At 39.5% G+C, this 22,888-nt stretch overlaps 1 protein-coding gene across 1 annotated transcript in view; it reads left to right on the top strand.

The window, feature by feature from the left end:
• Positions 1-5,379: 5,379 nt before the first annotated feature.
• Positions 5,380-22,888, top strand: part of MYBPC1 (myosin binding protein C1) — a 76,542-nt gene continuing 59,033 nt past the window's right edge. The window contains exons 1-8 of the mRNA XM_044679150.1: positions 5,380-5,422; positions 6,181-6,312; positions 11,434-11,472; positions 12,103-12,138; positions 13,796-13,906; positions 16,653-16,801; positions 18,126-18,243; positions 21,162-21,213. Coding sequence (XP_044535085.1) covers positions 5,380-5,422; positions 6,181-6,312; positions 11,434-11,472; positions 12,103-12,138; positions 13,796-13,906; positions 16,653-16,801; positions 18,126-18,243; positions 21,162-21,213 — 680 coding nt within the window. The remainder of the gene's footprint in view (positions 5,423-6,180; positions 6,313-11,433; positions 11,473-12,102; positions 12,139-13,795; positions 13,907-16,652; positions 16,802-18,125; positions 18,244-21,161; positions 21,214-22,888) is intronic.

Raw genomic sequence — 22,888 nt, 5'->3', positions numbered from 1 at the left:
TGAACAACAACAAAGTGAAGGGCAATGCTGTAGATATAATTTATCTAGATTTTAACAAAACCTTTGATAAAATACCTTATGCTGTTCTTGGGGAGAAGATAGAGAGGCATGTAGTAGCTGATAATATGACTAGGTGGATTCTGAATAATTGGTTGGACTCTACAAGCTATGATTAAAGACACAGGAGGTCTCCAGTGGAGAGTCCCCAGGGATCATAGTTTTGTAGATCTGGAGCTAAAGGAGACCTATGGGGCGATCTAATTAAATCTCATTTTACATGTTAGGAACTAGGTCTCAGAGAGATTAAATAAGTTGCCCAAAATCACCCAAATCATGACAGAGATAATTGATTGAGCTTGGCTATGTGCTGTTAAGCATATTTATCAATGACTTGGTGACCTATTCATCAAATTTGTAGGTGACACTAAACTGGATGTTGGTCAAGATCCAAAAATATCTTGACAGACTAGATAGATCATTGAATTGAACTTAATAAGGTGGAATTCACTAGGGGCAAATGTAAAGTCTTACACTTGGTATCAAAAAATCAATTTCATGTGTACAGGATTTGGACAGCAGTCTGAAAAGAGAAGATCTAGGATTTTGGGTGGATGACAAGCTCTATGAGAATTAGCACAACAGTGAAACTGCCCAAAAAGAGAATATAGTCTTGGGCCACATTAGCCAAAGCCTTCAGGAAAAAGGAGTTAATCCTTTCGTACATTGCCTTGATCAGCTAAAGAGCATCCAGAAGAAGGTAGTTATCTTGAAGAAAGGCCTTGAGTTCATGTCATGAAAGAATCGTTTGAAGGATCTGGTGAAAAGAAGTCTCAGGGCTATTATAGCTATCTTTAAGTGTCTGAAGGACTGCTAGGTAGAAGAGATATTAGACTTGTTATTTGCAGCCCCAGAGAGCAGAGAAGTGGATAGAAATTACAAAGAAGCACATTTAGATTTCATATCAAGTGATTAGTTGCCCCAAAGTGGGAGAGACTGTCTCAAGAAAGAGTTGGTTCCCCCACCTTGGAGGTCTTCAGGCAGAATTGAACAGCTACTTGTCAGGCAAATTATGGTGAGGATTTCTTTCCAGTGTGGCAGACTAGATGACCACTGGGGTCCTTTCCAACTCCAAAATTCTGTGATTCTATGATTCTGATTTGGAATGCAACATAGAGATAAGCTAGACATACATGAAAAGTGATTATGAGACTAGAATTAAAGAAGATAAGACACCAGTAAAATTTTTTAAAAGGTTAGAGATGGTACGGTCTCAGCTCTATCCTTGTCCAGTCCAGGACAAGTCCCTGTGCACCTTAGTTCAGTTCAGTTCAACTCGATTATCATTGATTAAGGGCTTCCTATGTGCAAAGCACTGTGCCAGGCAATGTGGACACAAAGACAAAGGGGAAAGACAGTTCCTGCCCTCAAGGAGCTCCCAGACCTTTGAGGCAGGAATTGAACATTTACACAGGTGAGTGAATAGAATAATTTGAGGAAAGAGATTGATCTCCAAGGTTCCTTCCAGTTCTAAAAACCATTAATTTGAGAATTCTATAGTCTGAGATGGCTTAAGAAGAAATTCCTTAGCTCTCCCCTTTATTCACACTTGTTTTCTGCTTATTTAATGCCTTATCTTTCCACTTTAATGGAAGAACCCTTGAAGGTAGTGGCTTTCCTTGATTATTCTTTATATTCCTAGTGCTCAGAGCAGTGCCTAGCCTTAGTAAAAGCTTAATAAATGCTTTAGCTTATCTAACCTGAGTTTCTAGCTGCCTTTCTTGGGGTAGTAGCTCTGGGTTTAGGATCCTCTATTTTAGAGGCCATTTGGCTGAATCCAAATATCTGGGAAATTTCAACACCAACAGGAACCTCTCAATCCTGTTGGGAAAAAATAAAACAGATGCAACCTTATCATGGCAACACACATTTTACAGAGTTTGGGGGTCTTTGATTTCATTCATGTAGGGAACTCCCAGTGAGGAAGAAGGAACATCCCATCGATGCAGAACAGCTCTGCAACTTTTCAGCTGGCAGAGTTGGTGTGGGGTGCTCCACCTCGTTTGTGTCAGAGATGGGATCCAAACTTGGGTTTCAATCCCACTTCCTCTGAGGCCATCTCTTTATCCACTACATCATGCTGCCTCACAGTAACACAAGATAGGATATGATTAAGTGTCAAAATGATCATTATAAGACCCTAAATGACATGTACTAATCTAAGTTACTTTAAACCAGACTTCATAAGTAACCTACTTTAGAGCATGGAGGGATGTCACTTTTCTTTCCGGGATCCTCTTACTCCCATAGATAGTTTCTCCACCTGACAGACATCCTGCCTTCCAGAAAAGGCACGATTTATTTTTGCACCCATCATGTCACGTTGAGCTCCTTCCTGTAGGTCATTACATTTCCCATTTTTTTTTAAACTTACATCGCTATCACCAAAGTAAGATTTCCTTTTGTCTTTCTTATTCAGTGCTTACCCAATGGTCTTTGTGAGCACATGGGTCATCCCAGTCTGCATACGTCTACACACATGGAGGCAAGCACACACACACACAAACACACTTTGGGGATAGATCTATCAGTCATCAGATTTTTTCATCTGTAAAATGAGGCATAATAACATCTCATGGAGTATTATGAGGATTAAAAAAAACTTAAAGTCCTGTGTTTGAGCTTGGATAGGATTTGCTAGATCCTGTGTTTCATTGCCTTTGGAGGACCCAGAGTTGTTTCCTAAGTGAGATGAGGCACTGGAGAAAGGCTTAAATGGGGGAACTGGAGGATGACATTCATCATTTAAGCTACCTAACGTAAACTGTGGGCAGCTAGGTGATGTAGTGGCTAGAGTGTCCGGTCTGGAGTCAAGAAGACCTGAGTTCAGATTTGGCTTCAGACATTTACTAGCTGTGTGATTATTTGCCTTCATTTCCTTGTCTGTAAAATAAGCTGGAGAAGAAAATGGCAAATCAATGCAGTATCTTTGCCAAGAAAAGCCCAAATGTAGTCATGGAGAGTCAGACACAACTGAAAAAAAAAAAAAGACAACAACAACAGCAACAAATATAAGTTGTATAAAATACTTCAGTGCTTCAGAGAGCTCTAGCTGCACTGCTTTGGGAAGTCCCTGCACCATCATGGCTTTCCTTTGTCTTCGAGGGTGCGGTAGTTGAAAGGCATGTAGTCTGTTGCTGATCCATGTTGGGAGCATCATAAGATCTTGGTAAGATCAGTCAGAACTTGGTCCCTGCCTCTGAGGTCTCAGGAGGACAAAGCTGAGTTGGGCTTTAGCAGAGGAGGCTGGCTCATGTTTCTAATCTATATATTTTCTTTATTTTTGAAATTTCAAAATCAATTTGAAATTTGAAATTTTGAAATTGAAATATTATTTCAAAAATAAGCAAGGTGCATTATGGTAGATGGAAAGTTGGCCTTGGAGTCAGAGGGACCTTGGGTTTGAGTCCTGCCTCAGACACATATTGGCTATGCAATTTTTTATGACTTCTTTATAAGCACTCTCTGCCCCAGGCAATGCTCAGTGACTAAATTATAGGACAAGGGCCACTTGGTTGAGTAGTTTTATCCCTAAAAAGTCCCTAAGCCTATGAAACTACAAATAAAATCCAAAACCTTTTTTTCAATGTGTAGTTAGAATGTTCTACCCCAGGACTACATTCCCCAGAATTCCTTCATCTCCCAGAATCCCTTTCCTTCTTCACCTCTACCTTGTATGCTTCCATTATTGTTTATATAGTTCTGTAAATCCTCCTTCTCTCTCTCCCCTCCCCCCCAGCCCGCCATGTGCAGGGCTGGGATAGCGGGATTTTTACTCTAGCTTTTTTAATGTTCATTATTATTAATAAATCTTCTTAAATATAATACTTAGAACATTGGATATTAATTTTGAGGCTAACAATGATTTAAAAATAACACCTACATCAGAGATAAAAGCTAGATCAAATTATACCGCTAATGGAAGTCTGAAGTTAGCCTTATCATTTATTCTTTACTCAGCACTTTTTTGTGACGTTCAGAACCAATCACAACAATAACGAACAGAATGATTTTTTAAATCCATTTTCTCATGATCCTCACAACTACCTCAGTTTCCTATATATAAAATGGAGCCCTTGGACCTGTAAGCTCCTATCTAGCTATAAATCTCCACGAGTGAGAGAGATACTGTTATTACATTCTACAGATAAGGAAACAAAGTCACAGACCAGAAAGAGGGCTTGCCCCGAGTGACACATAGCTAGTAAGTGTATCGAAGGTGGGGTTCTTGGGATCCTCGATGTAAGACCACAGGGGCCGGGCATCTAAGCAGTCGCAGCTGTTCAAAGCGGAGCAGCCTGCTTGTTGTCCTGAAGGAATGGACTGCCGAGGCTGCTCGTAGCAAGTGAATAACTGTCCTTCCAGCCCTCGGAGGTTTAGAACTTGGAGGGATCCTTGGAGACCCTCGTGTCCAACTCCGAAATCAAAGGTGGGGAAACTGAGGACCCGGAGGTGGTGTTACTTAGCCAAAGTCACGTAGGTACAAACACGGGGCGGAGCATTTGAACGCCATTTCTCCGACCTCGAGGCTACTTCTTCGCTCTACTCCACGGGCCCTTACACTTTTCCAGCTGGATGCCTTTCTCCCACCCCGGCGTCTATTGTGAGAGACCACCCTTAGATTCCATGCTCCGGAGCTACCGTAGGGGGAAGACGATTTTTTCATTTAAAAAAAAAAAAAAAAAAAAAAAAAAAAAGGTGCTGTTAACCCTTCAGTAACTGAATCCCCTGGGGCTGGGGCCCATGAATCTGACTCTGGCCGGACTCCATTCCACAGTATTGTGCCAAGGATCCAGGCTGGGTCTTCCGGTAGGCTAACCTTTTCTTTAGCGTGGACTCGGATTGTATTACCAGGTCTCTGCACGGACTGTCCTGCACGCCTGGAATGTGCTCCGTCCCCATCCCCACTTCTTAAAATGGGCTTGTGGTGGTGCCTTGTGCAGCAAGAGGGCTGGATCCAGAGGCAAGCCTTACCTGTGTGACCTTGGACGAGACACTTTGTTTCCCTGGACCTCGGTTTCCCCTTATATTTTGAATTTTTATAAATTTACAATTTACGGTTATATAAATATGCCTGTGTAATTATAGACATTTATAATGCGTACATTCCACTCTTTAATTTTAAATAAAGGTTGAACTCTATGACTTCCACATCCCTTCTAGCTCTAAATGGGGGATCCTATGAGTTCTTAGTTTCCTTCGAGGCTCAGCTCAGGTCTTGTCCCCTAAGGAAAGTCATTTCTGAGCCTCGTATTTCCTAGCACTTTCCCTCTTTTACCACCCCACCCCCACTTAAATGCTCGTGTATATATATTGAATATGATGACTTCTTTGCATGCCCTCGGTAGAGTGTCAGCTCCTGGAGGTCAGGGGCTCTTTTCCCACTCATTCTGTATTCAGAGTACCAAGCATGGCACCTAACTATAATGAACTCAGAACAGTTCAGAATTAATTACTCCAAATCCAATTTCCTTCATTCAAGAATAATTTAGATTACATTCCTATATTCTTCCACCCATCTCCCATAAATGAACTTCTCAATTACTCAGGCAGCTAGGTAACACAGTGTATTCATTGAGCCTGAAGTCAGGAAGACCCCAATTCAAATGTGACCTCAGACATTTATTAGTCAGTCAGTCAATAAACATTAAAAAAAAAAAAAACTTTCTTTCTTACACTCTAAGACAAAAGGGTGAGGAATAAGTAAACAAGGTTAAGTGACTTGCCCAGGGTCACATAGCTAAAAAGCATCTGAGGTCAGATTTGAACCCATGTCCTCCTGACTCCAGGTGTGATGCTGTAGCCACTGTGCCTCCTAACTGCCCCTAGGTGATAAACATTTAATAAGTGCCTACTCTGTGCCAGGCACTGTGCTAAACACTGGGAATACAAAAAGGGACAATGCTGCATCTTGACTATATCCCTTAATCTCTGTTTGCCTCAGGTTCTCAACTGTAAAATAGGGATAATACCAGCACCTAGCTCACATCAAATAAGATAATACTCCTAAAGTGCTTAGCACAATGCCTGACACATAGTAGGTGCTACATACATGTTAGCTAGGAAGATGATGGTGATGATGATGATGATGATGATGATGATGATGATGATGATAGTCACTAGTTTCTCTTTTTTTTACTACCTCTGGAATTACAAAACATTTTCCTTTCATTTTAATATCCTCTCAAACATTTCTTTGTACTTTCTATACAGAGCCAAGTAAAGAGAAGGAGGGTGGATCTGGACCCCCTAAAGGTAAGTTGGGAGGAAGGGAAGGATTGTTCTCTCCAAAGTAAGGAGCAGAAAGAGCCAATTAATTTGTGTATGGTAACAAATGAATGGCAAATAGAAAGGTGAGGATCCCTTGGGGTAAAAAAAAAAAAAAAAAGTATAAGAAGGGATCTAAGAGACACCAGACATGGGCATTCCACATACTTATTCCGATTGGCCTCAAAGTTGGTGTATGACGAGTACTCACTTGAAACTACTGAATTCATTTGCTCATGGTGATTGCTAAAATCTTAGCATACTACTTAGCCTTCTACTTGGCCAGTTAATGCATGATTGAACTCTCTTCATATATAAATAATTTTAAATTCAGCTTAAATGTTTTCCCCCTGTTTTATTCAGATTAGTGATGGGGTAGTTTTGTTGTTTGGGGGGGGGTAGTGGTGGGAATAACTTGTTTTATCACCTTTGATATCTCTTTCATCTGGTTTCTGTAGCACATTAAAGAGAAGTATTGATGACAGCTCTGCCAGACTTGCTAAGTGTCTGGGAACCAACTAAATCCTGGGAAGAGACACCTGTCTGCCATTGTTCTGGCCTCATGCTTTCAGCCGTTTACTACTATGGTTCTATGATTCCCCTCCCAGCCCACTCTGTTCATCAGCTTTCTGAAAGAATGTGTAACTGTCACTCGGGCCCCCATCAATGAACCTACATAACCTTCCAACCAAGTTTGTGTAAGATTAAAAATTAATATCCAAATACTTCAAGTATTATATTTTATAAAGTTTATTAGTAATAACTTGAAGTAAAGGAAAGTAAAGCCTCAGTAAAGAAAGAATTTCCCCCAGACCACACAGACACGAGATGAGAGCAGAGCAGGGTTACATGCAACTTGGGGATGAAAAGGAAAGGAATTCTGGGAAATGCTGAAGGAATTCTGAGGAGCATAGTCCCGAGGTACAACATTCTAACTACACATTTGGTAGAGTTGAGATAGAAGAAATAACTATATGATAAAGCAACTGATTTTTTTAATCTACATATCAGAATGTATATGACCAAAGTACTATTTTTCCATTCAAAATCTTCCCCTTGGAAGGCTATAAAGTGAGTCTACTAAGTGTCATCTTTGTTCAAACAGTTCTTGGACTTCTCTTCTAAAAGTACCATCAAGAAACATTCTCACATCTTCCTTTTGGTCACTTCGGGGGTGGCAAATCTCCATCCTTTAACAATAGATTCAATTTTTGCAAAGAAAAGTCTTTTGAAGTCAAGTTCAATGAATGAGGTGGATGACCAAGTGAGGCGATACCATTCTTGATTAAAAGTGAGGTCTGAATTCAGGAACTTGAGTTTCTTCTGCTCCAGTCATAGGGATAGTCCATTGGGAAGCATTCCAAAAGGTTTTGAGACTTGAATGTCCTACGTTTGGGCTCAAGATGGCTGCTTTGAAAGCAGATACTTAGACATTTCAATTCTAAAACACATGTAAAAAGAAAATCCCATCAATTTTATATAACTCCAGATAAGCCTGAGTGTACTGGTTGCTGCTTCATATTTCTATTACAGATACTCCTGTGCTTCCAAGCTGCAGTGGGTCCCTGATCTCACTGATGTGGCCACTCTCTCCAGGAGTACAAATAGCAACCAGTCCACAGAGTGAAGAGGCGTGTCCTCATTTAAATCCTCCAGGAATATTGTACTAACAGGCATGAGAACATCTTTGTTCCTTTTTCAGGCATTTGACTGGAACTTTCTCATTAACAATACTCAATGGATTTGTTCCAGATCTACTTTTTTCCATTTCTATAGGCATCTGAAATTTTAGAAAATTTGGGGTTCACGGTTTCCTTTTTATCATGAATCTGTTTTGCAGAGATGGAAATGAACCTTCAGAAGTTCTAACAAATTTACTATCCCAAGTGGTTTTTGTATGTGTATGTGTATGTGTTTGTTTTAATATGTTCATCTTGTTTGTTTGTTTTTTTCCTTTTTTCTCTCAGCTTTCTTTACAAATGAAGTAACACCCTGGTGTTCTTGACTAGCAGACTGCAAACCTATCTATGGCTTTTTATTTTAGCTTCCATCCAGTTAATCAACTATCAACTAAAATGTCTGCATGTTTCATCTACATATTTTAATTACATGATTCCTTTTTAGCAGATGGAATGTTAAATACTAGCTACTACTCAAAGATCCTGAAACACTGGTAACCATGTGCACAAGTAACATTTTAAGTGTTTGTTACTCTCATCTGGATTTATCGCCACCATATTATTTTGTTTGTTTTGTCTCTATTGGGTAAATGAACTCAGTCTCTGAAACTTAGAGTTAGAAGGGGATAGAAGATGGCCTTAGTACTGGAAAGGCTGTGGGACCACAGGCAAATCCCCATTAGATGCAGATCTTTACAGCCTCATGAAATTTTGGCTGATTGTATTTCTTTCAATTTTCATTGCCTTCAGCCTTTTTTATTCTAAAAAGTTCTATGGTTAATGACAAGTTGAGTTCAATGTATTTTTTTTTTACTGAAAGTCATTTTTATTCAAGGTAGAAGTGATTTCACTCAGAGAATCCTGGTGTTTTTTGACTGACAAGAGCTTTTGATGTCGCTAATACAACAAACTGATTTGAAACATGGTAATAGCATTTGCATTCAAACCATCCTGAATCCTGGCTCTGCCACTTACCAGCTTATATGACCCTGACCAGGTCACTTAACCACTGCAGGACTCATTTTCCCCCTCTGCAAAATTAGGTAATTGGATCATTACAGTGCTGAGTAGGTCCAGTCTAGTCCTACACCTCTGATCTTCTGATGTTTTGACCGTTAGACTCATCCTTTAGATACCTTTATGCGAGGATCCTGCTCTTATATATTTCTCAGACTCACTTCTTATCATTCCATTCAATTAAACACACATTCATGAATGCCTACTATAAACCAGGCAATGTGCTGGAGATTGTAGCAATAAAGTAAAAAAGCAAGCACTCCCTCCCTGCCTTCAAAGACTAATATGGATCCTATGGACTATAGCAAAGTGAGCCTAGGCATTTTCAGCCATAGCCAAGAAACTTGTAGGTTCATAGACCTAGACTCAGCCAAACTAATTTTTCAAGACTTAAAGTCTGAACACGAATGTCATAACCAAGTTGTCTATAGCAAAACAATTTCAGGGGTTGTTTCTGGAGGAGGTGGTAAATGTTATGCCTCATAGATATGTTGAGTTTCTTTTCCTGAAATTGTTTTCTTTAGTACTCTCTGAAATTTGAAATTTTTATTAGACTCGGCATCTCCGAATTAAGTATTTTTCCCTGTGAAGCATTCTGACTCATTTGGAGGATTGATGCTTCTCCTAAGACACCAAATACCTGTATTCTCAAACCTTGATTTTACCCACATATCTTCCTCTTTTCCCAATCTCCACACTCTCATTCCCAAGAATCTTTTCATAATACTCAACTTTTAAAACTGTACTGTTTTTACTAAGTTTATATTGACATTTTCTGTTTCTTTCACCAAGTGTCCCTCCTCCTCTCGTATGACAAATGGTATTTTTAGAGAGGAAAAAAAATCAGCAAAACTGATCAATGCATTGAAGAAGTCCAAAAATAATTACAATGTGTTATGACTGTGGACCTCTAATCACACAAAGAGGAAAGTTGTGCCCAACTTCTTAAAAAATGTTTTTATTTATCAAGCATTTTTTCCGCTATCATCCCCTTTAAAAAAAAATCTTGCAAAAAACAGGCATACTCAAGTGGAACAAATTCTTCCATTGTCCACTGAAAAAATGTGCCCCACTCTGCACATGCAGTCTCAGTCAGAAAGTGGGTAGCATCTTTCATGATCAGTTCTGTGGAATAATAATTATTCAGTCACTGAACTGATCAGAGTTCTTACATCTCTCCAAATTGTTCATTTCAGGAATGTTGTTGTTAATGCTTAACTTTTACCAAACTTAGAAGACAATCACCAACTATGATTTGATCCATCAAAACTGTCTTCATTATTTTTAGCTATGTCTCATGATTTTGTAAAAGCATATGAAGACTAGCTTTCTCTTCTAGTAAGGAATTGACCCAAGAATCTGAGAGAATTTTTAATTATGTTTATTTAGCACCCTCCAAAAAACAACAACAACAAAAACAAACAAAAAGTGAAGAATGATATGGCCTTTTCAGTTAGCTTTTCATTTTCCTTGCCCAATATCAGTGGAGATTCTCCACTGGATTTATGATGAATGGTAAAATTTTTGTTTCATTTTTCTAGCAACACACAAGCCAGATGATAATGTAATTATGAAGGATCAGACCACTGTGCCATTTTGGAGTAGGGATCAGTCGAGAATATGATCCTTTAGCTATTTTGGTAGTTTACATCCTTGGGAGATTTTTGGCAAGAACTCATCTTATGCTGAGTTTTCTCTATCATGAATAATGTAATAGCAAAGTTCCAGGAGATATGGTTTATTATTATGGAACTGCCAGTCATTTGATATATGGCATACATTTCAAGGGCCTTAATAGCTTCTGAAAATTTCACATTTTGGTGTGGAATATACACTCAAACTTCAGTTTGGGGCTATATTTACTAGTCACGCTTACCTCGCTAGGCCTTCTTCACTTTGTCTTCTACAAAAAGATCCATGTTGTACCCTTTGCTCCAGTTCTATCTATGACTCATTGCTATGTAAAGAGAGGCATTGCATTAAATAATCACCAAGGATCCTTCCAACCCCAATCTGTGCTTCTGACATGCTTATTGGCTTAGATTTCACCAGGTTTTCATATCACCTCTTTTCTCAGCTATGCAAAATGCTTTCACACAGAGGAGCCATCCTAAATCTTGATTCAATTGAGTTGGCTTGCTGCCTGCTCTTTTCAAATTTATTTCACTGATTCACCGTTATTCACCATTTCAATTATTGAGGGTCCCAAGATTCATCCTTCTGTTTGAAGTTCTCTCTCCAAGTGGCTCCTTCTTCTTTTTTCTGCAGGTGTCATTTTCTCATGTCATCTCTGTCATCCTCATCATTCTTCTCCCTCTATCACCTCACCCCCATACCCCCATCTCCCACAGAAGGTTAAATATAGACAAGGCTTTTTTCTCCTTGATTATTTTCTTCCTATTTCTTTTTCCAGGTGAAGGTGATGTCTCTCCACCCAGTGCCCTGCCAGCAGGTTAGGATGGTTCCAATTTTTAAATTTAAATTTACTGTTAATTATCTAGATAAAAAGGAAATATAAGGCAGTTTCTGGGTGGAACTTCAAGCCACAAACACCTTGGGATTTCACCTGGGATGGTTCCTCGGGAACTTAAAGAAACACATTGGCTTGAACTGTCATTTAACAGCATTGAAAAGGAGACTTTGCTTAATGAATTATATATAATGAATCACTTGGGATATTAATTTCAAAAAATAGCAGTGCTTGAGTTTCCAGTCCATCTCTCCATCTATCTTCCCTATCTTTCCCTCCAGCCTCTCTTTCTCTTTCTATCTATCTATCCTAGCAATATTATCTATCTAGATATATACACATGTGTGCGCATATATATATATATATATTTATACACACACATACATATATAGATGGGTTGGAAACTAATATATATCCACACTATATATAATATATATGTATATATGAACATATATATTTAATATTTACAATGTTCCTGGTGATTTATCACATAAGTCAACTTCAATGTTCTCTCCATCAGCAGAAGAGGCAGCTTTTGGGAGGACTAAGAGGGTGTGAAGTCATCCCAAATTCTTTTAGCAGGATGTCATCCAAGTCACTTTTTCCTTTCAGATATCAATGCCCGGGCACTGGCAAGGAAAGATTCAGGTGAGCCCATTCCTGAATAAACAAGACATTCCATTTCTGTCTTCTAATGACACTAATGATCTCTTTCCTTAAGGGTTTTGATTCTGTGATTCTGCTTTTAACATTGGTTTTGTTTCAGTTTTCTCCCCCATCATAGTCTTCTATTGCATTTTATTTACAAGAATATCTCTTTGTCAGGAAATCGGTGGTAGTTTTATCCGTGTGGGGAAAGGTTAATATTCAAAGGCTAGCCAAGTTTTAAACTTTTGTTTTTCTTTCAAGTCAATTCCACAAGCATTAGCCAGGTACCAGCGCAGTGCTAGCTATGATGGATTAAAAAGCAAAATGAAGTAATGAATGGAAATAAAGCTATATATAAAGCACTGTTGTAAAATCTTAGGAATAAAAATAGAAGAGAAAGCTACTTCCTGTCCTCAGTTTCTCTTCTGTCAAACGCTCTTCTTCCATAATATTTGTCAAACGTGGAGATCAAGAAGCCATATGAGGATTTCGCCATAGAGTGATCAGCCTTCTTCAAGTGTCAGTTGAAATCTCACCTTCTACAAGAAGCCTTCACCAGCCCCCACTTGATGCTAATGTCTTCCATTTGAGAATATCTGCAATATAATGTATATAATATTACATTATGTATAACAGATTATACATATGTACATGTATATAATATTATGTCCTCTATTGTTTATAGTTGTTTCCACGCTATCTCCTTCATTATATTACAAGCTTCCTAAGGACATAGACTATTTTTGTCTTTCTTTGTATCCCTGTCACTTAACACAGTGTCTGGGACATGGGAAGCACTTAAAAATACCTCCTGGTTTATAGAGTTCATAAACAAAACATAATGTAAGATCAGGTTGTAAGATTTATTTTTCAGTAAAAGCTCGGAAGGAAGGAAGGAAAAAAAGGAAGGAAGGAAGGAAGAAGGGGAAAGATTCAATACTCTTGTGAACTTTTCTTTATGAAGAGGCATTGTAAATATTTTTTTTTATCCAGAAAGATATTTCTGGGCTTCCTAGTAACAGATGAGGCTGGAAAAGCCAGAACTTCTCACTTGTAGCTCTTTCATGAGACCCTAAATCATGGGTTCATCCAAAGGATGGCCATCAGGATCTGCTGGCTTTCCTCATGTACCCACCAAGCAAAGAGCAGTCTCCGGGAATACTCACGTAATCTCCTTAATCCGTCTCCCCCACCCCAACTCCCACTCCCTCAAGAACTAATGGGCTTTGCTGGTTCTATCCAACTTTGGAGAAGCCACACCGGAATGCCTATATCCATATCCAGTTACCCAGGGGAAATGATCCAAGAGCCTTGATTCCATTTATTTGCTACTATTGTGTGAATCAAGAAGGAGGATTAGGCTGATTTAGAACAACAGTGATGAAAATAAGGCTTGCAAATTTCTGGCATTTTTTTGCAGAATTTCCCTCTGCCTAGAAATATTCTCATTCTGATGTCTCTTCCACCGTCATGGGGGGCTATTCTCACAGGAACTGTAAGATCTCATTCAACTAAAACCCATTACCCGATAAAAATGAGAAAGCTAAACTATTGTATTAAAAGGTAGGTTCCTGAGTTCAGCCAAACACTGAACACAGGTAAGTCTTTCTGGGGAAAAGCTTACTTTGAAAGTGATCTTTTTGCTTTTGCTTCTCAGAATGGTCTCTTGGGGAATCCCCAGTTGGGGAAGAACAAGACAAGCAGAATTCAAACACTTCCCAAAGTGCACTTTTTGTGGAGAAGCCACAGAATGGAACAGTGAAAGTCGGTGAGTGTCTAGAATTAAGTGCTGCTCTTGAGGGCAGGGACTGTCTTCTTTACTTGTATTTGTATCCCCAATATCTGGCATATGATAAGTCCTTAATGTCTGTCCCAACTATATATCTAGCTATTTATCCATCTTTGTATATATCATATCTATGTATCTATGTGTCTATCTATCTCTCCATTTCTCTATCTCTCCATCTATCTGTCTCTCCATCTATCTATCTATCTATCTATCTATCTATCTATCTATCATCTATCTCTCCACCTATCTTTCTATTTGCTTGTCTGTCTGCCCATCTCTATATCTATCTGTCTATCTATATCCATAACTCCATCCTCTCATTTCTTCTATCTAGCATTTTGCCACTCATCTATTTACCTCTCATTCTCTTTACGTATTATTCTATCTGCCTACATACCTATCATTTCATGTATGTACTTATGTATCTCTGTGTGTATGTATGTGCCTATCTATCTCTCTAGCTGGCTAGTTATCTTAATAATGTAGAAAACTAAAAGCTAGACAGCAGTCCTATGATCTTCCTCCATCATGATCAAGTCTGGTGACCGTATTCCTACAGACCTACACTTTGTAGGATCGGATAGGCTACAGGCAGATAGATTATCAGTTCTATCAGTATATCAGTGATTGATCTGTGATCTCCCTGATGTGGATATTCTCTCCATCTGGACAGAACAAAGCCCATCTACACTATTTTATCCTGGGTGCTTCTTATCCATGTTCTCCCCCAGATATTCCAAAGAGGATCTACCCACCATTGTTCTGGAGGTCTCCCTTGCTTTCTAGTACCTTTTTACATTTCATGGAGAGTCATGTAGCATTGCAGTTGCTCATCTACTCTCCCTGTCTTACTATGGGACCAATTCCTCTCTCTTTCTTATTATATTCTGTCTCAATTCTGTCTCCCTTCCACCACTTCTATTTTAAAAAAAACCTTTATTTTCTGTCTTAGAAATTGGGGTTAAGTGACTTGCTCAGGGTTGCTCAGCTAGTAAGAGTCCAAGGTAGGATTTGGACTTAGGTCTTCCTGACTCCAGGTATTGCTAATGGTTTCCATTCAGAGATTATTTTTTTTAAAAACTTTGACCTTCTGTCTTAGAATCAGTACTAAGTATTGATTCCAAGGAAGAAGAGCAGTAAGAGCTAGACATTGGAGTTAAGTGACTTGCCCAGGGTCACAGCTAGGAAGTGTCTGAGGCCAGACTTAAACCCAGATCTTTTTTACTCCAAGCCTTGCTTTCTATCTAATGAGCCACCTAAATGTCCCCTTCCATCACTTCTTAAACAAGGATCATCCCTGGCTTCACTAAAGCTGACTTGAGCCCACTTGCATTCCTCCTTTGCCCACTGGATGACTGGCAACTTTACTTCTTCAAAAGTGTTTGTGTTGGGGGCAGCTAGGTGACTCAATGGATAGAGTCAGAACTGGAGACAGGAGGACCTGGATTCAAATCTGACCTCAGTCACTTCCTAGCTGTGTGACCTTGGACAAGTCACTTAACCCCCATTGGCTAGATCTTACCAGTCTTCCACCTGATACTTAGACTGAAGATAAAGGTTTAAAAAAAAAAGTGGCTGTGTTCCAAGATTCATGAATATCTAGCATTACTGGGAGGATATTTCTGGGTTTTTTAAATGTTAATTATATTTCTAAAATATGTAAAGAGTTTGAATATTTTTAAGGTAGAATAAATGTAATAGAGCATTCTATAAAGACAACATGGTGTAATGAGCTGGCCTTGGGGTTCAGGTTCTACCTGTGATCCATATTGACTGCGGTACCCTGGACAGATCCCTTAAATCTTAGTGTTCAATCTAGGCAATTCTCTAAGATTAGAAGTTGCAGAGAAGGTGGTGACCTGAATGGATAGAAGAACTGTCCTCATGCCAGAGTTCTTTATGCCAGTAAGTCACATTCATCCCTGTCCTATTGAACAGGGTGGCAAAGCCCAGGCTTTGCAATTGGTGAATATAAAACATGAAAGTAAAGGTTTGCAGCAGAATTCAAAATCTACTTTTTCAATTAATTTTAAGCTATTTCTGAAAAAATGTGCACTCTTTGAATGTTGTTTGAAGCACTCAATGAATCCAAATTCCTGGAGAACATCTCCAAATCAGAAGAGCAGCAAGTTGGAGATTTCAACAATTGGGTCCCAGTACCTTGTCTAGCCATGTAGATAGTCTGTGGTCACTTAATTAGTACATTTGGTGGTATTTTTCAGCTTCTATCTCTACATCTATTTTACTAGAAAAGATATTGGCTCTTAGAATTGAGTATTTTATTTGTAGTTCTAAGGCAGCTAAGTAGCACAGTGGATAGGATGCTGGACCCAGAGGAAGGAAGGCCTGAGTCCAAATCCAGTTTCAAATACTTACTACGTGTGTGCTACTGGAAAACCCACTTAACCTCTGTATTCCCCTCTTTCCTCATCTGTAAAATGGGGATAATAACAGCACCCTACCTCACAAGATTTTTAAGAAGATAAAATTTTATAATATTTAGAAAGTACTTTGCACATCTTAAAGCACTATATAAATGCTACCTACCATTATCATTATTTTCTAAAACATCTAGAGGGGAATTGAGCATTTTCATTAACTTTTCAGGTTTGGGGCTAGCCTGTGTGTCTGTCTGGTAATGAAATAATTGTTTCTAGTTGATAATAAAATTATGTACATATATGTGTATATTAACCAAAGTTGGAATTATATGTATTTTCTTTAGGTGAAAATATTACTTTTATAGCCAAAGTTGAAGCCAAAGATCTTCTTCGAAAGCCCACTGTTAAATGGTTCAAAGGAAAATGGATGGACTTGGCCAGCAAAGCGGGGAAACATCTTCAGCTGAAGGAAACCTTTGAAAGGCAAACTAGGGTATGATCCTGATCTCTGAGTGTATTTCCTCATCTTTGCCTGCTGAGATAGCTTTTCCCAAAACTGTAACTAGATCCGGGTGACTGGGTCTTTGCCCCAAGATGCAGGATGGTAGAGAGGGCTCATGTCCAGCATCAGCACCAGGACCAGCAATCACTTAGAGGTTTCTCTCTTTCCCAACTGTATCTAACCCAGGGCCTGGATTTCTTATATATTTTTCTTGGTGTCTCCTAAAGGAGAAAGATAACTCAGTGTTTGCCCCGGCATCTTCCTCCTGCTGACAGCAGAGCTGGGACTACTGTGCTCAGCATCTTCCTAATGAAAGATTTAACTCCATTGCTTTCTGCCATGACATACCTTGTATTGGTAGGTCTCCTTGTCCTTCTGAAAGCTAAAACGTTTTCTTTTTCTTTTTTTTTTTGTAAAGATATTTTGTCGTCTCAATTATATGTAATAATAGTTTTCCACATGAGTTTTCTGAAGTTATATGATCCGAATTGTCTCCCTCCCTCCCTTCCTTCCCCCTTCTCAGAGCTGGTAAGCAATCTGGATCTGGTTATACATATATTATCGTGCAAAACATATTTCCACATTGCTCATTTTTATAAAAGGATCATCATATCAAACCAAAATCCCCAAATAAAAACCCAAATAAACTAAAGCAAAAAATTTCATGCTTTGATCTGCATTCCATCTCCAATGGTTCTTTCTCTGGAGGTGGAGAGTGGTCTTGGCCATCAGTCTTTCAGAAATAAGCAGAACCAGAGAAAACATTGTACACGGTAACAGCAATCTTGTGGGATGATCGTCTGTGACTGATTTAGCTACTCGCAGCAATACAATGATCCGGGACAGTTTTTTTTTTTTATCTTTTATTTTTTTTTTAAACCCTTGTACTTCGGTGTATTGTCTCATAGGTGGAAGATTGGTAAGGGTGGGCAATGGGGGTCAAGTGACTTGCCCAGGGTCACCCAGCTGGGAAGTGGCTGAGGCCGGGTTTGAACCTAGGACCTCCTGTCTCTAGGGCTGACTCTCACTCCACTGAGCTACCCAGCTGCCCCCTTCCGGGACAGTTTTGAAGGAACTGAGCCCTGGGGACTTGCCAAGGTCACACAGATGGCCCACATCAGAAGGGGGATTTGAACTCACTTCCTCTGGCTTCAGAGCCACGGTCCTTTCCGCTGTCTAACCATGGCTGACCGTGAGGATGGCCGTGACTCGTACTTAGGTGTTGGAGAGCCCACTTCCAAGACATGACCGATGTGATCCTAACTTTATACTCCCAAGACACAGCTCTGAATCGCGCCATTCCCTCTCTCTTCAGATGTACACCTTTGAGATGCAGATCATCAAAGCCAAGGAGAACTATGCTGGGAACTACCGATGTGAAGTGTCCTACAAGGACAAGTTCGACAGCTGTTCCTTTGACCTCGAAGTCCATGGTAAGGCCTTGGTGTCACCGTGGGCTTTCTGGCTGTTCACAAGGGTTAGCAAACATTAGCCAGCGACAAAAGGAATCCCTTTATTAAACGTCACTTTATGCTTCTGACTGCAGTGCATGAATCAATGAGCATCATTTCCTATGGTTTAATGACTGGGGTAATCAGGGCGAGACTCTAGTACTTTTCTGCTAAGTGCTGAAATTCAGAGGATGTAGACAGCCCTGGAATCCCTTCAGCTAAAAAGAAACTGAGCGGAGCCCCCAGCTCGCTAAAGCAATTAGTCAGAACAGGAAACTAATCAGTGGCTTTTTCCTCCTAGTTGTCTACCTTAGATGAGCTCCTCCCTACCTCCCCCTGTCCTTTGTGCCCTAGAATCCTTGCTCATCAGAACACGATTACAGAGTTTCTGTCTTACCTCCGACAACTCTGAATTTGTCTTTAAGTGTAGACTTGAGGACCATTTCTTATTGCTTGCTCCAGGTATAAAAAATACTAGTTGTAGCTTTGCTTTGAGAAATGACTCTTCCCATTTCTCTAAGAGCCAGCCAAAGGGCATCAAATTTAGTAATATTGTGGTTCCTTTTACCAAGAAGATGGATCCCACTGAGTCTGAGTCCTCCCCTTCAATATTTTGGGATGAACTATTGTTCAAGACTGAAAGGAGAACCAAAGTACCCTTCATGACACTGGGAAGGGAGAATTACTTGAGTAGTACTTTATTTTTTTTTTAACTCTTACTTTTCACCTTACAATCAATACTATATATTGGGTCCAAGGCAGAAGAGTGGTAAGGGCTAGGCAATGGGGGTTAAGTGACTTGCCCAGGGTCACACAGCTGGGAAGTATCTGAGACCAGGTTTAAACCTAGGACCTCCTATCTCTGGTCCTGGCTCTCAATCCACTGAGCCACCCAGCTGCCCCTATCAAGTAGGGCTTTAGTAGAAGTGGGATAGGGATTAAGAAAATAAATGTTATTTATTTTAAATCACACACCATTAAAAATATATATGTATATATAGACAGGAAAAAATATATATTATTTATATTATAATTTTTTATTTTAAAATTTTAAATTATTTTAAATTTAATATTTAAATTTTTTAAATTACTTTAAATTTAATATTTAAATTTTTATATTTATATATGGGGAGGTGAGAAAGAAGGTGTGAGACCTTACTCAGTGGAAATGTGTGTGAAAAGGTACCCATTAACTGCCAAACTTCATTGTTAACCAATAATATGATGTATAATAGATATTTTCCACCCTACCACTCCACCAAAAGAATGAGGTCAAACTTAAGCTACAGCAGTAGCTGTTTAAAATCCAGAACACGGGAGGTCATTGTCCCACAGCACCCATCACTCAAGACTGGTCTTATAAACTAGAGTTTATATCTAGAAGAGCCTGACCAGAATGGTGAAGGTTCTAGACTCTATGTCCCACAAGGAAAAAAGTGTGGGATAGTGGAAGGAATTCTGAAGTTGGAATCAAGAGATTGGAATTCAAATTCCAAAATCACTTTACATTACAGAGTCTTGGCTTCCCAATTGACAAAATGGGGAATCAAGTCAACGAGCAAGCATATATTAAGCACCTACTGTGTGCCAAGGACTAGAGCTACAAAGAAAGGTAAACATATAGTCACACATAGTCTTTCCCCACCCTTCAGAAGCTCATGTTCTCCTGAGAGCAGGGTACAACATTCATATAACCAGACACCTCCACGATATAGACAGGGAAGATGAAAGGAAATTTGAAGGGGGGGATGGGGAATGGGGAATGGCCTTCTGGACTAGGTGATAATCCCAATAATGCTCATGGTACCCAACTCACAGGAATGTTGAGGGAAGTGCTTTGTAAACCTTAACAAGAATGAGCTGCAGTTATAAGGGATGGTTAAAGAAACTGGATCTATTTCAACTTAGAGAAGATAAGCCAACCATAGACTTTGAGAGTGAGCAATGATTCTAGAGGTTATCCAGTCCAGCCTTTTCCATTTTGCAGCCCAGAGAGATCTGCCTGTTGTTCCACAGCTCTCAAGTGAAGAGCCCAGGACTGGGATTCAAGTATTCTGACCCAACGCTCAGGGATCTATCCCCCATACTGCCCTTCCTAGAACCCTAAAGTGTAGCACAGTCTTCCATATAGTTTGGGTCACTCTTCATTTTGTATCCAAAGAGTCCTATGAAGACCAAGGACTAGAAGCTTCAATAATTATTTCCCTTGAAGCATGCTTTAGGACTCAAAGAATTTACCCATACATTCTGATCTAGTCCTTAAAATGACACTGTCCTCTTCCATCTTACAGATGAGGAAAGGGAGGCCCAGAGAGATGAATTGATTTTTCTAAATGAGGTCACAAAGCTATAAGTGTCAGTGGCAAGAGGAAGCCAATACTCATTTCACTTCCATGTACAAGGAGGAAGATTTAGATTCTTCGTAAGAAAGACCTTCCCATCAGTCTAAGCTCCCCAACAATGACAAAAACTGCTTCACAAGAGAGTGAGCTTCTTATCACTGGAGTTTTCAAGAAGTTTGACTTCTTTGTCTGAAATGATATGGAATGGATTTTCTCACTGTATGGGAGGTTGGACCAGATAGAACCTCAGCTAATCCAACCCCCTTATTTTATAGATGAAGAAAGTGAGGACCAGAAACATTCAGCTATGTCTTCAGGGTAACCCAGGTGACAAGTAGTAGAGGCAGAATTGGAATTTGGCTCTTCCAGCTCCAAACCGAACTCTCTTTCCATTGTACCAAGCTGTATCCCCTATGGTCTATCTCTGCAAAGATCTTCCCCACCTTCCCTCCACCTGGACCATTTAAGATCTGATGAATGTTCATATCTTAGAAAGCATCACACCCAAGACCCTTTTCTTCATGGCCATTAACATTGTGCTTTTCTTTTCTTTTAAAGAATCTACTGGAACCACTCCAAACATTGATATCAGATCTGCTTTCAAAAGAAGGTAACTTCCAATGGGCGCTTTGGGAATGCATAGGATTCTTGCTCCCCTCTCCTCATCACTGCACATCCCATGGATAGGACTCCATATCACTGGTCTCCCATGTGTCACGTACCTCCCAAATAGTCGAGGAGATTAACTGGAAGGCTAGTGATGGGATTGGGGTTGGGGTTGGCTGAAAGGGTCATGTCAAATTTAATGTATTCTCAACCTTAGAATGAATTTGTTCTAGTCACACCCACATTTTCCCAGTGGTCACACTGATCTTCAAAAGACTTCGTTTTTCATCCGGAAACAGTTTTATTTTTCGCAGATTATATGTACACAATAAGACCACTACACACAAAAGTGTTTTAAAATTTTAACTTTTGAGAGGTTGCTCCCCTCCATAGTGTCTCATGGTCATCATCTAGAGAAGGGAAACATCTTTCCATTTTTTTTTTCAATCTCTAAGCCTTTGCTCAGTAACAGAATAGAGAATCAGTTTGTCTAAGAGCTACTCAAGCACTACACACAGAACTAGCATTTATGTAACTCCTTAAGGTTTAAAAAATGCCTTACATATGCTGTTCCATTTATCTCCCACAACAGTCCTAAGAGACAGGTGTTATTATGATCATTTTTCAGTTGAGAAAACTGAGGCCCAGAGAGGTTAAGTGATCTGTCCAGGGTCCAATAGCTTGTGAGTGTCTAAGGTGGGGTTTGAACCCGGGTCCTCCTCACTCCAAGATGAGTTCTCTTTCCACTACCCTACTATCTCCATGTAATTAGGAAGGCCCTAGACCTTAAGAACTTTTTTAAAAATTTCTTTTTTGCCCCCTTCTCCCTGAGCTCAGGAGCTCTTAGATTGGATTATGAATGAAATCACCTTAAATCACCCTCAACATTTCTAGATATGAACATTGTTACAATCCATTTTTTTATAGTTATAGTACTTTCAAGTGCCTTCTTGGGACAAATTTACTCCTGATCCAATATTAGAAAAGATCCTTATTACTTAAGACAAAATGTCCCCCATTGGTCACATTGAATTAATCATGTAGACAAACACCTTCTGAGAGGCAGATAGGGTCAGAACAGAGGTCCATCAAACACCTACCCAGTGGCCTGTCAACTAAGTGACCATTTTGAGGTTAGTGACCTGTTGTGCTCCTAGAAACGGTCTAGTCTTGTCTAGTCAATTGACATCATGGGAATTTCCCCAATCAGTCTTGAGAAGGCCAATCCCCTGTGAAGTTGGGTCAAATAATCCTGTGCCAGTTGGAAAATGACTTACTTATAGACATACTTTCTCACCTTCAAGGACTTTCCTTCAAAAATAGCCTCATTATATAAGCAAATCTAAGGAGCCAATATATGAAAACTGTATTGTAGTCATGCATAAAGCATGGCACAGGGTTTAGCTTATAAGGCTAGGAATGTGTTTCTTCATTCCTTTTTAAATCTATGTATTTTTCCTTTACAAGGCATAAGGTAGGTGGTACCAAAGATTTCCCATCTATGTTGCTCTTCATCTAAAGATCAGAAAGCCTTCAAAACATTTTATAAACTCTTAACTTTGACATCAGAAAGCCCCTAACAAGTGGCCAGTCATGGAAATTGGCATCATTTAAATACGGCATTACCCAAATTAGAGTACTGAATAGCAGAATAAAGAAAACCAGAGTTTGGCAAAACA

Source organism: Gracilinanus agilis, chromosome 5 (assembly GCF_016433145.1).
Source record: "Gracilinanus agilis isolate LMUSP501 chromosome 5, AgileGrace, whole genome shotgun sequence".
NCBI classification, from domain to species: Eukaryota; Metazoa; Chordata; class Mammalia; order Didelphimorphia; family Didelphidae; genus Gracilinanus; species Gracilinanus agilis.
The sequence above is the reverse complement of the archived record's forward strand: the minus strand, read 5'-3'. Positions and strand labels throughout refer to the sequence as shown.